This window comes from Tetrao urogallus (genome assembly GCF_951394365.1).
Source record: "Tetrao urogallus genome assembly, chromosome: Z".
Taxonomy (NCBI): Eukaryota; Metazoa; Chordata; class Aves; order Galliformes; family Phasianidae; genus Tetrao; species Tetrao urogallus.
In genome coordinates this window covers 757,395-773,601 of record NC_136816.1, presented here as the reverse complement: position 1 = coordinate 773,601, position 16,207 = coordinate 757,395, and the positions used below count along the sequence as shown (strand labels likewise).

The following is a 16,207-nucleotide window of genomic DNA, read 5'->3' as shown; positions in this document are numbered from 1 at the left end:
TGCTGTTACTTCTCCCGTCAGACTGCAGAACTATTCAGTAAAAACTACCTGGGTGTGGATTGACACCAGTTTTCATCTGAAATGGTTCTGCAGCAACACGCAGGATCAGCACGGTACGGCTGCTGGCTGCCAGTGCCATCAAGCAGATACTCAGGGCTGCATTGCCCGCTGTGCGCAGCGCTGACACCCAACCCCACTGTTACGCACATCCTCGTGCACCCAAACTCCCTGCTGCAAGATCAGTAGGGCACTGATGGCTGCTGATGCAACAAAATGATTCCAGTGAAAACCTCGTATTACCAGCAACCAACTTCAGCAGAGAAGACTTATTTCTTCAGCAACAGCAGTTTGCTATTAGCGAAGACTTACTGGTGAGGTAGCTGAATCAGGATGAACAGCTTAAAATATGGCCCACCTTCATCACCCACGGAGGAAGTGACAGCAGAGAACAGAACCCATGGAGCAGTGGGGGATTTGCTTCATCCAGAAGGGAGGGAACAGCAGTGGCAGAAGTTTGACTTAGGCAGCAATGCTCAGAGCTGCACAGCCTGTTACTGCCCTACCTCACAAACAAACTATGGGTCAAAGTTACATCGGTTGCAAGGATCATTCACTTGCACAGCCATAGGAGCAATAGGAATGCAAGGACAACAGTGTTTTAATAAAGGTGTAATGAAAGTATATTATGAAAAGTAACAGTTCACAGTCCATTGGGATGCCTTGACTTTTCATTACTGGAAAAGATGTAGCTTCCACTGTAGATTTTTATTGAGTTTTGGTGCAATGAGTAATTCTGAATCTGAAAGACAAAGACGACAAATGTCAGAACAGAGCAGTATGGTTTCCTCAGGACCTGTCATCTAGTCAGCTTGCTTCCTTTTCCATCAAAGAACACCAAGAAGTCTCAGACAGCATCGCCTTTCAGCAAACATCACCAGCCCATGCTGAAGAAGCCCACGCTGCCCAGCAGACCTGCATGGAGACATGGATCCCTTTGACAAATCAAGTCCCATCTCTGCCAAGTGGTATCATTTGGAATGAAGAGCAACGGCTTGTGACAGAAAGCAGGACTCGGTTCATTCAGCAGCAGCTGGGATATCTCTGCTGTGCTGCTGCACTCAACAGCCAGCTAGAGCTGTGGGCTGTGCCTAAAAGGAGCCAGCCCAGCCAAGCAGCAGCACGTGGGTCACAGCCAGGGGTCTGCTAGATTCTCTCCTGGCAGTTCCAGTAGTAGGTGGAAAGAGGGAAAACAAATGGCATCCCTCTCATCTTTAAAACTGTATCAGCTACAAGGGCTTCACAGAGGCAAAGTACCATGAAATCCTATAGACTCACCTGGTACAGAACCTGGCCTAGGTGCCAACATTAGGCAAAAAGATAAATTCATAAAGTACAAGCAGAATGATCTGACACAGCCCTATGAAAAGAGACTTCCAGTTTCCCCACAACATGCAGAGGCTAAGCACACAGAAAATCAGGAGCAGCACAACTCAGGAAGTAGTTTTAACACAGCGCACTATAGCAAACAAAACCTTATTAAGAAGGCTGCTCACTGGCCAAAAGACGACACCATAACATGCAGCAATGAACTCCTACAGATGAAGAACACTGCAATGCTGCTGGCCACAATGGTGCTTCACAGCCACACCTAAGCATGAGCCTGAACCAACCTTGTACAGCAGGAGCAACCACCCTCTTCTGCTGATAGGCAGCCATGATGCTGTTTGCAGTTGAATTGGGTCCCAGGACCTGTGAAGTAGCAAAACCCAAGTTCAAAGGGGCACAAAGCAAGGCCCAGAGTAGGGATGCCTACACAGAAAACTGTCGAGAGTGGAAGCAGTCGGCTGTGGGAGACCTCACAGTTTAAAACAATCACAGATACGGGATCAAAGCCCAGTAATGTCTCAGAAAAACCAAAGGAGAGGCAGAAATACAGAACTGCTGTGAGACAACTTCTCAAGGCACAGGATCTCCATGTCAGCACTTCTTTACTGTGCTTTAAGTGTCATGAATTGGCAGAATTACTTTCATTGCATGTACCAGCAACATTTACAGTTCACTGGGGAGCCTCAGCATTTTATCACATTCAGTGGTTTTAATCTGCCCGTCAGTGGGCAGATTAATCTCAGTTACAGAGAAGATACCGGGGAATAATTTGTGTTCACCTGGAATGCTCAAAAACTATATTGGATATTTTACTTTGCAAGGAAACTAGGACTATGCTCATGATTTTCTACTTATGTGTGAAGCTGAAGCCCACAAGTGTGGCACAACCCATCCGCATGCAGTATTCTCCTCATGATACACTGGTTCAGACTACAATGACCCATCTGTTTGCTGTTCATCTCATGACACGAAGAGTGGACAACCACTACTCCATTACATAAAATTGTGTGCTAAAATTCAGCCGCTTGGGCTAGAAAACAACACAGTATTCCTCTGTTCCACAGGAAGCTGTATGTGTCATACGTTTTATGCTGCATATTGATTTGGAAGGTACAGTGCTCCAATGCACTGCACAGAACATTTGCCTAAACTCTGTAGGAAAGGGCAGACTTAGGAAGCAGGGGAAATATTCTGTTCTCTTTACTGGAGAACACAGAACACCACCAATTACTTGATATTGTACAGCAGACATTACAGGTAATGAGAACAAGAACAGACCGGGTTGAGAGAACTCTGCTGCAAGGCAGGAGTCCAGATTTCTGGGATTGAGGTCTCCATCAACTGCAGAACCTCTTCCAGGAATTGCTGCAGCCCCTCAGCCTGCTCATCAAAACCAAACAGCACAAGCTGCTTCAGAAGGACGTGTACGTCTCCTGCAGAAGGAACACAAACAAGCAACAGCACTTCACACAGGTGTACTAAATGAACAGCAGCACTGTTCTGGTATCAAGGCATAGGAAAGAGCTGCAAATCACAACTGGCTCTGTGCTCCTACCCACACACTACAGTGCCTCCGTACAAATGTGAGCCCATCCTGTCCCGGCACTCATAATAATAATAATAAGTCCTCATTTCTCTGCTCCCAGACTTCCAAACAAGGAGAGCTCACACTGTTTAGGTGCGCCTCCCAGCAGAGGCCAATAAACCAAATCAAAGTCCACCCCAGACAGCTTACGTACCGTAAGCTCCTCTCCCCAGCAGAGCCATTACAAACAAGAGGAGCGCACTGCCCAGTCGGCTGTGCTCTGAAGTCAGAGAGCAGACTAAAATCAACCATGCCATACCCTTCACAGAGTCGACGGCACGGACGTTTTCCCCCAGGATTTCCAGCAGGGCCATGTCTTCAAAAGGACTGCCCTCTTTCAAGCTGTATCTCTTGCGCTCAGCCTTGCGGCGGTTCTTCGAGGATCGCCTAGGAAAGGAGGATGCTTGATTTTACTGTGCGCAGCACAGGGTCTGTCTGAAGGAAAGTCAACTCCTAAACTCGCCAGTTTAAGAAGGGGCTGCCTGGAGGCTCATATATCTGTGCCGGGCTTTTCAAAAATACTCCACCTACTTACTTGGTGGTCTGAAACGTGACTCAGTAGCTGCGCTGAGAAGCTGTACAGTCTTGTCTCCTCTGTGTTCCAGCAAGGTCCAAGCATTGGTCCAAGTACAGCGTAAGCTAAACTGTGTGACAGTAGTCACTAGCAGCTGAACTTCACCAAGAATTTGGAGTCAGAGTCTGCACTCGCCTTTGCACACTTTCATTTCTGCTATCTCCTCTACCTGCCCGCTAATACAGTTCATCTCCTGATCCGTTATTACAGGAAAGAAACTTCTTATCACAAGTCAGTAACTTAATGCCCCAATATGTCATCTCACTCTGATACAGATAAGCTGAAATTAAGGTTGCATTTTCTGCCTGTTTAATCTGAGCCACAGCCAGCGTCCCCAGAAAGCCCACTTTTTCCATAACTGCACCTTTTCCACATTTCAGACAGATAATTCAGAAGTCATTATCGCAGCTGCCTGATCCTGCAGCTTACCATAAAAGTGCTCAAAAGCAACAAAGAAACCCACTGTGGAAATAGAATAGTTATGAAATTGACTAACAACCCCCAATTAGGGTGGTGAGGTGCTGGCACAGGCTGACCAGAGCAGCTGTGGATGCTCCATCCCAGGAGGTGTTCAAGGCCAGACAGCCTGGGCAGCCCGAACTGGTGGGAGGAAACTCTGCCCATGGCAAGATGGTGGGCTTTCAGGTTACCTCTAATCCAAACCACTCCCTAATTCCGTTAACTACTAAACATGCAAAACTTAAGACAAAGATAATAAGCCCTTGCACAAGCTGTTAATGTTTGAGCAGCCGCCCATTTCCTGCGCCAAGCATCCCACATTCAGCTATCTGGCAGCACTCCCGCTGCCTACAGACAGCTCCTGCAGAATCTGTGCTCACAGCTCCTCTGCTGGCCATTCTGCTCCTGCTGCACTACTGGCATTTTCTGCCCCATCTCCACTGTTAAGAGTTAAAATAACCAAGAAACGCCTGTAATTAAAGCAGCTTCAAGACACATTCAGCTGCTCAAGGAGCATGCCAAACACAAGCAAGCTGCCCTCCCAAACAAAGGCTGATGCCACACCAGCCACCGTCTAATTTAAAGGCAGAAACCTACGCTGATATTCTTGAATTGCTGTGTGAGTATCTGCTGCTCATGTCGCTGTGTGTCACAACACTGCTGGTTTCAGACAGAAGGTCAAATTCTGGGCAATATGGCGCTTCACAATCTGCAAAACATAGTAACAACTGTCACAATATGGGAAAAGCTCACAGTTATTCCAGGCTTTCTCCTTGGGGAACCTACGTACTTTCTGGAAAAGCAGCCTTGCAGATTCATTCTACCTGCTGGCCTACACTGGAGCCTTAGGGCTCTGAAGACGACTCGGCCCACAAGAACAGAAATTGAGTGCACTGCTCTTCCGCCCTGGCAGGGACTGTGATTATTAAACAGCACAATCAGAAGAATGACAGTCTCAGAGAAACAGATGTGGACCAGAACAGAACATTCTGCTTTTAGAAAATATCTCCCAGCCTGTGTAAGCTAGCAGGTGAATGTGCACAGTAGATTCTTAGCACAAAGGATGCGCTGAGCACTATCTAACACAGGTAAGCTGCCATTACAGAGACAATGCTGTCTCATTTTGAAGAGCTTTCAGAAGCATTTAGCTTTTTTATCCCAGGAAAGCTGTGACACAGGTAGTACTGAAAATAAAGGCACCTTTATGCAAGAACGAGGTCAAATGAACTACAGTGAGAGTGGTGGGCGAGACAAACGCCACTTCTACAGTCACAAGAGACACAAGAGCACAATTGCACAGGGGTATACAGGAACCACAAAAAAACACCAAAGAAAAGACAATCACATTTACTTATGCAGGAGAAAGCCACATGCATTTCAATACCAACCCTGCAGGCTCTCACAGGCCTTCTCCTTCAGCTCTCGGACCACTTGCAGGCGACTCTTATGACGAAGAAATGCTGTTTTCTGAGAGTCCAGGAACATCAGCTGACTTTTCTGAGCTGCACAATATGAAAAAAAGCAGGTCCAAGATAAGAACACAAAGATTTGTACGCAGGAGTCAGAAAAGCATTTTCACACAAGGAGCCTGGAGGAGCACAGTCCTTCAAGAACGTTGGAGATCAGCAGCAAAGCTGGTAGAATAACTGGAGTGGGAAAAATTTGAAGCTTGTAGCACAGGAGTCACCAACTTAGATGCATCCGTGTATGGAATGAATTAACTTGCCAGACAAGCATCTCTGGAACAAAAGTCTGTTTCTGATACAGTAAGAGTGCTCTGTGGCCACATGTCTTCACATTAATTAGGCTCAAGCTAAACAAAATTCTTCAATTCATAGAACTCACTGCTGATACTGTGAGAACAAAGAATGTCCAATAACGATTAATCATCCTTTTGGGACTGAAGAGAGAATAAAAATATAAAACAATTGTGTCAGTTAACTGGGCAGCATCAGGGTGGAATCAAAGCATCCTTCCACAGAGCTTCCAGTATTAGTGTGCTGTGGCTTTCTGCAGACCCAGTAAAAAATGTTTTTCACCAACAAAACACAAGCAAGTCTCAGATTCTTGCACATACTCACCTTCTATTACGGCAGGTTTGAAGTTGGTCTCCAAAATATCCAGTCTATCATACTTGTGAATCTGGATCAGGAAATGGAAAGGAGGTATTATTCAAAAACACAACCCAGATTCCATCCCTGTTCCTTCATGCTAAAAAAAGTATTTCTGCTTCTTACAATCCAAACAACATTTCTTATTCTTGAGATACGAAATGCCTTACCAGTCTTAAAGCCTCCTCCCAGAAAGCCCCTTCTAAGAGTAGGATAACAGCCTCTTCATAGTCCTGTAAAGGAAGAGCAACCATGCGCTGCTGCTGCTGCTAGTAACATGCATTCAGGTAGCATCTGTTCAGAGGTACACCTCTTTTCAGCAGCTCTGGTCGGAACAGCACTGCTGCAACAGGTACTCTGAAGCCTAAAATTATCACATAAGGCTGAAATAAAAAATACAAGTCTCTTTCTAAGGAGAAGTCCCTCTGGAACTAAGTCTTCTTTATTCCAGCACTCATGCTTCAGATCTCTGAACCAAAAGCTTTTCATACCAAAGCACGACAGAAAACCTGGCAACAGAGCCAGCCAGGTTTCCCACCCATCCCCTGCTCACTGTACCCCCTGGATCTGCTCTGGGGCCTGTGGCATGGACTGTTCCATAACCAGCACACACTGAGCCAAATGTGGCACAGGAGAACTGAGGAAGAGGGGTACAGATGAGAGGTAACTACATTACCTCAGTGTACTGCTCCAGGAGCATGGCAGCCTCTGCATGCTTTCTCTGCTCAGCCAGTTTTCCTACAAGAAAAGGTGGTGGAGTTCAGTTTTTCAGGAGCAGCTGAATTTTCTACTAATATGAAATAATGAAGGCAAAGAACATTACATTCACTGCTGTGCTTTCAGTCTGCTTACATGCTTACGTAACTTGCCTGATAAAATAAGGGCTGCATGATGCCTCATCGTCAGCCTGTTGCTTGTAAAATTGCTGGTGCACTCGCTGCCACTTAAAGAACTTCTCCCCAACAGTGTGAGATGCAAACCTCTCTAAGAGGAGGGAAGCAGGATGTAAACAGGAAATCTCTCCTGAAAGCTGCAGCATATTGCATAGACTAGCTATGTGCTGGGAGAAGATTGCCTGCTGCTCCCTGAGGTACTGACAGGAAGCACCAAACCTGCGAGGTTCAGGTCTTCCAGGTCCCTAAAGGTCAGCACCAGCTTTGTTACTGACTTCTGTGCTACGGTGTAAGATGAAAAGTGATACACAGAGCTAGAAAAAAAGAAGTAACTTGACCAAAGCAAACTCATCCAAGACAGCTTTATCTGGAAGACCATTCCCAGGACATTGCCACTGCTTAGGGGATGTTTCATAAACTCTGCTTCTGAGTAAGCTACAATCAGGATGATGCTCCACTGGTCTTGCTGAAATAGATGCCAGGTCCACAACACATCTCACGCACACAGGGTGATGTTTCCTAGTGAGCACAAACTCTTAGGCAAACTTTTTTTCTTTTTTTTTTCCCTGCAGTAGGAACACAGATTGCTTTTCAAATAACAGCTGGTCCTGGCTACCAGCAGGAGTCAAGGAGCAAACACGAAGATGCACAACTGAATCACCCAACAGCCTTCAAGCTCTGTGGTCATGCAGTACTTGTGTCAATGATGTCCAAAGGCCTCAGTCATGTTCGATACTTTGGGGAATCTCCATTTACTGAGGCTAACCAAGGAAAAGGTTTGGTTTCAACAACTGGTTGCAATGAGAGTGCAAGAACTGGTCAGTCTGGGGCAACCAAGGCAACACCTAGCTTAGCAACTTCTGGGTGCCCAGCATTTTTTGATACCAGTGAGAAACAAAGGCAATGTGCAATCACGCAAACCCTTGGAAATCAAGGCCTTTAAGAAAAACACTGCTGAAAACTAAGGTTTTCACTGATTTTCAGCAAAAATCACAACGAAGCAGAAATAAGAACAATCAGTTTTGGTTTGCACGCTTCCATCTTCTCAAGGCCTACCTGCCATGGTCCGTGCCAGGCTGGAAAGCTTCTCCTTTGTGTAACCGAGCCGAGAGGCCATGCACAGGGCTTGCTGCCAGCTGCCACTGCTCACAAAGGTGTCCAGTGCTTTTTCAAAGATGCCAGCCCGAGCAAGTATCAGCGCAGCCTGTTCATAAAGCTGCTTCTCAATCAAATGCTCCCCAAACGCACTGCTGATGTCCTGTAAGACAGGGGCAAAAGAGAAGTGAGAAATGAGCTGTAGAGTGAGCAGCAGTCCTCCACTATAAGAATTATGCGGCCATCACACCAAAGTTCTTTTCTGCTCTTCCCTGAGGAACCTCCAGGCACAATGTTCCAACATTTCAAACTTTGTATCAGCCCGAGGGTTGATGATCAGCATATGCAGAAATTCCACACAGAGCTAAAGCAGCAGGCCCCAGAAGGTTCTTAACTTTCCAAGCTGGCAATACAACAGGCTGCAGAAAATCAGCCCCTTCTTTCCTACTCAGATGAGCAAAGTTTGTGAAAACATCTGTCCAAACTATACCACTCCAGGAGTGAAAGACAAGGGATAATGCAGACCCTGCACAGGCTGCTCAGAATCAATAGATGGAGCTTCCCTAGTCTTCTCAAAGCTCACAGTCTCTGTTAATAAGGGGATGATGGATTTGAATGCAAGAATACAGAAGGAATAAAGAAAGCCTCCAACAGGCCAGAGCCACCGGAGCCATCCTCAACAGGAGAATCCTCTTCACACTCACCTTGTTGCAAATAGACAGTTTCTGCATCTCCCCTCTTACTTCAACTGCTTTTATAAAGGCTTGTTTGTTCTATATATTCACATAATCTAAATTAAACTAATTTAAATGCATTCATTTATTTTACCTTAGCTTTGAGTGAGCTACAGTTCTTCAACTGCACTGAAATCAACAATGGACCCTATAGTCTATCTAGAAGAACTACAAGCTCCTAAGCACTCTCCAGAAATGTCTACACACAACAAAACATCTCTATACAACCTGCAGAGCCACAGAGAAATCCTGTATCACAAACACCAAGATCAGCATAGCACAGACAGCACAGCAAACATCAGATGCCCAGGTGCTCTCCTGGTCATGGAATCAAAGAAATAACAGTCATCCTCTTGATGCCCAGACCTTGCAGGCTCAGTGCTGAGGGTAATTCCCTATATTAAGTTGGAGAAAGCTCTCAGACAACACTGAAGCACCCTGCAGAACTTGAAGGCAAGCAACTGTTGTCTCATTTCTGCCCTCGTTCAAAGTGCTGGAGATATATGTGAACACATCTGAGAGAATTACAGACCTGCACACCGCAGGGTCACCTGCTTACACACCTTGTACTCCTGGGTGCTGGAGGGATACAGCTTCAAGGCTTCACAATATAGACTCTGATCCTTCACCAAGTTCAGAAATTCAGAGAAGTGTTCAGGACCTGCAGAAATACTACAATTCTTACAGGGACAAAATAGAAAGCAATGCCTCTTAGAGCCCCCCAGCAGTTACTGCAGTAACGAGCAGCAAACCCAAGCCTAGGTATGAGAGCAACAAATGCGCCTCTTCTACCACTGTAAACCCACAGGATTCAATTCCTTAAGGTCTGCTTCACTTCTGCCAACAGTATCAACAGAGGAAATGCCACCTACAGCCAGAACAAAACAAGACTTGTTTTGACTAAAGACTTGCTTCATGACTAAAGGGCAGTAGACACTTCTCTCCCTGCCTTAAGCTACACTACAGAAACCACAGAGCATAAGTAAGTTAACCATGAATTACCGGGAGAGGAGATGACCTGGTGCAATCCTTCTTTCTTCCCCTGCAGGTACTACAAACTGAAAAACACTGCACTGCACAACATCTCCTTAACACACTGATGTGCAGAACACCTACCACACTTGCTGAGATGTCCGAGAGCTTTGGTGTATCTCTTCAAGTATTTGTCTATTGTGTATCGCTGATAATTGGTTTCCATTTTCCGGAGAGTATTTAAGAAGGGTAAGTACTCTTTTGGGTCCTGTGAAGAATAAAAGCTGTGATTCAGTTAGAGAAGATCCTCGAGCATCACCATCTTCACCAGTAGACAGTCCCATATTTGAAATTATGTGATCATACACCAGAAAAGGCTTTTTCTTTAAGTGTAAGCTACATTAAAGAACACGTCTTAGTAAATTACCAAGCTCACATGGACTACGGAAGTAACCAAAAATTATTGCCCAGGCTGTATGTGGCTGTGGGGACCCTGGTCTGCTGGTTGGTGACCTTGCCCATAGCAGGGGGGTTGAAACTGGATGATCATTATGGTCCTTTTCAACCCAGGCCATTCTATGAATCCATGAAAATTCAAGTCTGTCTATACAATATGTATCACATCTAAAATCGTTTAGCTACTATCATGTATAAATTTACAGCTAAAATAGATTGGTATCTTCCATTCCAGAAGTCATAAAAAGTACATTCCTGATAATATGAGCAGGATGTTTCAGTTGGTGGGTAACAGGCTCTGTAGGAACCTCGGAAAGCTCTGTAAAGACCCTTTTGAAAAGATTTCAAACTACACACACTGCAAGATGCACTCCATTATTGTAGCCACTGCTAACTAAGTAAAAATGAAATGGGCACAGAGTTGGGAACAAAATGCATGCAGACACAACACCTTAGATCACAGTCCTTGGCAATGCTGCTCTGAAAGAGCCCTGTTTCACCTCCACTATGACCAAGTTTCCTAAAATGCTTTCAACAGGTGATAATGGAGGCAAAGGTATGCCATGCTTCTAGCATCATCCCAAACACATGCAGGACTTCTATGTAACTGAAATGCTGCTTTCCAGAGAGCTACAACTAGCAAAATGTGTGGTCTGATTCACAGGCTACAAGGAACCTTTGGGAATGTAGAAAAATGGTTAACTGGAACCATCAGCCAAGACCTTTTGAGACTTCTCTGCCACCATGATGACTAAATCAAAGTCATACGTGCCCAGGGAATAATCATACAATTCATTGACATCCACAAGGAAAAGCAGGTACTTCAGTGCTTCCTCCGCACTCACAGCTCCAACATTTGGAGAAATGTTCTCTGCAGTAAGAGAATAAAGCATAAGATTTCATTATTATTAGTGGAGGCCTGGCCTAAGGCAGGGATGCAGTGTATAGCATGTACTTAACTGCATAAAGACCATCAAATTAATGGCTCATTCTGTCTTGCAGGAGAGCGTTACTTGGCTGTTTGCAGAGGCTTTCCCAGGCAACTTCAAGGACCCACCCAAGCACGGTCACTTTTGAAATGTGCAACAGCGACAAGTCAGAATTAAGAGCAAAGAATGGAAAGTAAAATCTGCCAGATTAAGATACCTACGACCTAGAACAGGAAATGCCTACTTCATGTTGGGAGAAATGGAGTTCTGAACTGGAGAACAGCTCCAGCTCTCGCCTATTTGCTGCTCCTACATGAAAGGATTAGCCAAGAGCAAATACAACATTTTTAGCTGACAAACTGCTCTTTCAAATACAACATTTTTAGCTGACAAACTGCTCTTTCATTAACGGCAGTTTCAGAAACATTTGTTTTCTGACAGCCTCCACAAACAGCCATGCTAAAATAATTTTCAGGTAAACGATGCTAACAATGTAAGCTCCTGCAAACTCCACACATTTTCAACACTTTTGGGTTCTTGATACAACACCTCGAAGATCATGAACCTTCTGGAGAGCAGTTTCCAATTCTGGAGGATTTTTCTTCACGTGTGCTGTCAGTATGGAGAGGCAGTATCTGAAGAAAACAAAAGCAGTAAATGAAAAAGCAGGACAGCAGAAAAACGGCTTGTTCCAATTCCAGCATATCCTATGTGAGGTCTAGCTTACATTGAAGTAAAGGTTAGATGGAGATTCAAGCAACCGGATCCAGTGAAGGATACCCCTGCCCAACGGCAGAGGGGTTGGATTAGATAATCTTTATAGGCCCATGCCAACCCCAATCATTCTCTGAAAATAAACTACTCAGTATTTTAAGCTTTCTCAAAGAAAGCAGGAAAAGGTAAGAGAACAGAATGTACAGATGTTTTTAAATTTAGCATGTTTCCCTTAACGTAACACAACACTGAAGGTGTGTTTTAGTAGAATAAGCTTTTTTCCCATGCCAGACAACATAAATGGAGAGAAAACATCCCTCTGAAAGTTCAGTAGCTGGGCACAATTTTCCAGATCAAATCTTGTTATGAAAATGGTCTTATCTTGTAAAAGAAGGGAAAGCTTTTTTGGAACTTATTTACACTTTGATACGCTTCTCATGTGCCATTTCAAAATAGGTTTCCTAGGTTTTCAGCTAGGTCTCCTAGCTAAGGGTATAGTTTGTTCACCAAAACTGTTTGACGTAAACTGCCTAAAAGTTCAGTGTTCAGCAGCAACCCACTGTCCGTTGCTCCTCTATCCACTGTTTCACACATAATCTATCCATGTTTAACACTTTCCTTCACTAACCATCACTATGATCCTACTTTCCCACCCCATCTAGGCTTGATTCATCCAAGAAAGGCGGTGACAGAAAGGTAACCGTGCCGAAACACAGCAGAAGATGTACAGAAATAGCTCAGTCTCAGACAGAACAGCTGAGATTTTTCATAAGGCCCATCTGCTCCCTAAAGCAAAGGTGTTTAAGGAAAAGGTTTGGTATTTAGGGACATGGTTTTGTGGGCAATACTGGTGGTTGGTGGATGGCTGAACTAGATGATCTCAGAGGTCTTAATGATTCTATGATGTCCTATGATTGTCTATGGTGACAATCTTGCTCATATCTACCATCCTCCACACTACACAGAGTGTTCCTACATTGGGTTTATTTTTAAAATCCTTGTAGGCCTCCTGCCTCTATTACTTGAATAATTATGGGTAAACATGTTTTACTATCTGATGAATTTACTGTACATAGTGCTTTTCAGAAGACCATCCTCGGAAAGCAAAAGGTATGGCTACATGAGTTTTGCAGAGCACGAGTTCCCCTCAGGGGATCCAAATCAAAATGATTGATCTTAAGGACAGCTTCCCTTTTCTGTAAATGATTTAAAAGAAGTCTCTCCAATCGTCCCCTCACCCACAATAAGAAAATGCTCACTTTTCAGGGTCAATGCACTCCATGGCAACTCTCATCACATCACATATGAGGTTCACTTTTTTCTGTTCAGGTTGCTGACGTGGTTGATCATTACTGCTACTGCTCAGAGATGGGTACATAGTCTTGGTGAAATCTTCATCTCTACATAAAAACATACACTGTGAATACTGGTGTGGTTCCTAATCCAGCTCAGAGCAGAGACAGTAGCATTAAAGCCTGCAGAAGGTAACTACTCCACAAAATAGCGTGCAAGTCATTCAGCACAGACACAAAATGTGACATTATTACAAAGCTCTCCAACACTTCTCATCCATCTGAATTGACTCTCAACCAAGAGAGGTAATGAAAAACAACTAGTCAGAACTACCTCAATTTACAGAACTCAGGAGGCTGAGTATTCTACTAAATCCACTGTGGAGATGCTGAGCACAGAGCACTTTTGAAAATTAAGCCATCCGCTTTTACTTCCAGACAAAGATTTAAGGTCAGGTCAAAACTGAAAATAAAACAGAGTAGCCGACTGATAGCTCCAGCTCTCAAACAATTATGTACTTCAACAAGCTTAAAAAGCCCTGAAACTGTGAATGCTTTAAAGCCTCTTGTCTTGACAGCCAGTAGGCTGTCTTACTCCTCATTACGAAGGCACAGAACATTCTCTATTCACGTTTACCCTGGTAGAGCAAAACAGAAGAGAAGCCAAAGCACTCAGACGGTGTCCTGACCTGTTACTGGAAAAATCTAATGACAGCCTGCAAATATGAATTCTCAAAAAGATACACTGAAACTATTCATCTTACTTTAATTTTTATGACCCAGCATGCCAGACTTCAGACTGAATCATTCCACTCAGACTGAAGAGCTGCCAATATTTTGGTGAAATAATCCACCACCAATGATCACTTGTAAGCTTCCATTTGCAGAACTATACTCACTTCAGTTCTGTGAAAAACAAGTTGATGTAGTTCACAGAATCTATTTGCTTGATAAAGGTTTCGATATTTTCCAGAAATACCTGAAAATGAACAAAAGTATTACTTCTGTTATTCTGAAAAAGTACATTCACAGGAGCACGTTCAAAGACTTTATCAGAACGGGCAGCCTGGTCTGGTATCAGATATGGAGGTGGCCCTGGATGAGGCAGGGGAGTTGGAGCTTGATGGTTCTTGAGGTCCCTTCCAATCCAAGCCATTCTATGATTCTACGAACGTTCAGCATGAAAGAATCCCACCAGTCTGGACAAATATGAAAAAGAACACCACAGAACTGGGTATACTTGCCTTGGGATTGTGGTCATAAAGAAGATTGAGGTTGATTCTCAGCTTCCTCATACACTGAAATGCTTCCCTGAACATAAGCCTAAGGGGAAGAGTCAAATGGGATAGTTTACATTCTGGGTAGGTACAATACCCACAAATAGAGGTAGCTGAGCAAAGGCAGTCACAGAGCCAACTGGAAGGGAACAACAGCCGAGGCAATAAGCCATGTAAATTGCTCTGCAGAAAAAAATGTGCAAGGCCAATTCTGCTCACTGCCAGCCTCTGCAGTGAAACAGACCAGCAGCTCACGCTGGGAAAGTGAGAGAGGCACTGGTTTGTCATTCCTGTCTTACAGAAGTATATTTGAATCTCATGGACTCACGGAAAATTCTGTTTCAGAAAACTTGAATGTAAAGTGATTAAACAAATGCAATACGAAAAATAGCAAGCTAAATAATGAAATGATCAAGATATCTGGAGAAAGGAACTAAGCAAGACCTCTCCCACCCACACAAACAAACAAGCCCCTCAGTGATGAAGCATAAGGCAGTACAGCCAAAAACTAGACTGGTAGCTGGTGATCCTAGAAACTGTTTCACGCCTAGTGATGAAGACAGTTATTTTCAGAGTAGCCCAACCTGCAGCACAGGATCAGCCAGGCAGCTGCTCAACAGCTCAGAATGGGTTAGGGAAGACCAGAGAACACTGGTGCTATTTACCTGTCTAGCCACTTTCGAATCTGGGCAAGAACCAGAGCTCGATGGTGAACAGTCTCCAGATTTCCTCTTGGCATCTACAGCAAAAGGAGAGGCACACGTTTATTTATTTGTAGCTACTCTGCCTACATGAAAGGCAAAGTGAGGGCAGGCCTGCTGCTACTTGCAGGTGACACAGGCCTATTTTTTCACTTCAAAGGACAGCTCAAATGAACCTGGAAAAATACCTGAAAACTGATTCAGCTCAAAAACTTTCCCTCCTCAGAAGATTGGACTCCACTCAATAGCAAGAAACTAACTTTCATGTTAGTGGTACATTAAAGAGGATGTCAAACTACAGACCTCTAGAGATGCACTTCAATGAAATCCTTCTCTGTGAGCTTGCGCTGATTCTTGTAAGTGAGCACAGCTCTCCAAACTCAGTTCCAAGTGTAATGGAGACCTTTTAAGATGCGGGTCCGAGATTCACAGGAGAGGCCATAACACATACCATTACACCACTTCTGCCATAGGAACTTGAACAGTACTCCTCACTTCATGCACACTCAGTCGCCTGAACTGAATCTTAACTCCCAGAGCCAAGCTCAAAACCACTCCTTATCTAGCCAGGCAGCTGGAGATCGACACTGAGCTGGAGAAGAACAGGAGAGCAGCCCTGCAGTACTACGTGTTTTATTTGCAGTCTGATCAGCTCCCTGCTGAGACAACCCTTGTACACACAGACAGGAGACCTCAACAGACACGAGTAGAGCACTGACCTGAAGTACAACCTTCGTGTCCTGAGGTACAACAGTGATGATACGTGATCCTCGCTCCACCTTGCGCAAGGTCTCGTTGTTGGGGGCTGCAACACTGCTCAGGCCAACCTGAAGGGCTGAAGATAGCACAGTTATCAGCATCCACGCAGACCACAGCACAGTGCTACCTAGTCAGGCTTTCGTACAGAGCTCTGCAACCTTGTACGAGCTCAGTCAAAGATAATCTGAATGGCCGCTGACAGGTTGAGGGCTGCTGTACAAAGTAGAGAAATGACCTCTGCTCACCAGCATTAATGCTGCATGCGGAGGA

The 16,207-nt window shown here is 44.5% G+C and overlaps 1 protein-coding gene across 1 annotated transcript in view; it reads right to left on the bottom strand.

The window, feature by feature from the left end:
- Positions 1 to 731: 731 nt before the first annotated feature.
- ELP1 (elongator acetyltransferase complex subunit 1) overlaps positions 732 to 16,207 on the bottom strand; it is a gene marked incomplete at both ends in the record, with an annotated part of 34,282 nt that continues 18,806 nt past the window's right edge. Inside the window, 19 exons of the mRNA XM_079549010.1 lie at positions 732 to 799; positions 1,671 to 1,749; positions 2,665 to 2,819; positions 3,231 to 3,358; positions 4,602 to 4,713; positions 5,393 to 5,506; positions 6,086 to 6,146; positions 6,286 to 6,348; positions 6,792 to 6,853; positions 8,065 to 8,266; positions 9,401 to 9,498; positions 9,954 to 10,077; positions 10,988 to 11,136; positions 11,744 to 11,829; positions 13,168 to 13,308; positions 14,100 to 14,179; positions 14,445 to 14,523; positions 15,143 to 15,216; positions 15,898 to 16,013. Coding sequence (XP_079405136.1) covers positions 732 to 799; positions 1,671 to 1,749; positions 2,665 to 2,819; positions 3,231 to 3,358; positions 4,602 to 4,713; positions 5,393 to 5,506; positions 6,086 to 6,146; positions 6,286 to 6,348; positions 6,792 to 6,853; positions 8,065 to 8,266; positions 9,401 to 9,498; positions 9,954 to 10,077; positions 10,988 to 11,136; positions 11,744 to 11,829; positions 13,168 to 13,308; positions 14,100 to 14,179; positions 14,445 to 14,523; positions 15,143 to 15,216; positions 15,898 to 16,013 — 1,991 coding nt within the window. The remainder of the gene's footprint in view (positions 800 to 1,670; positions 1,750 to 2,664; positions 2,820 to 3,230; positions 3,359 to 4,601; positions 4,714 to 5,392; positions 5,507 to 6,085; positions 6,147 to 6,285; positions 6,349 to 6,791; positions 6,854 to 8,064; positions 8,267 to 9,400; positions 9,499 to 9,953; positions 10,078 to 10,987; positions 11,137 to 11,743; positions 11,830 to 13,167; positions 13,309 to 14,099; positions 14,180 to 14,444; positions 14,524 to 15,142; positions 15,217 to 15,897; positions 16,014 to 16,207) is intronic.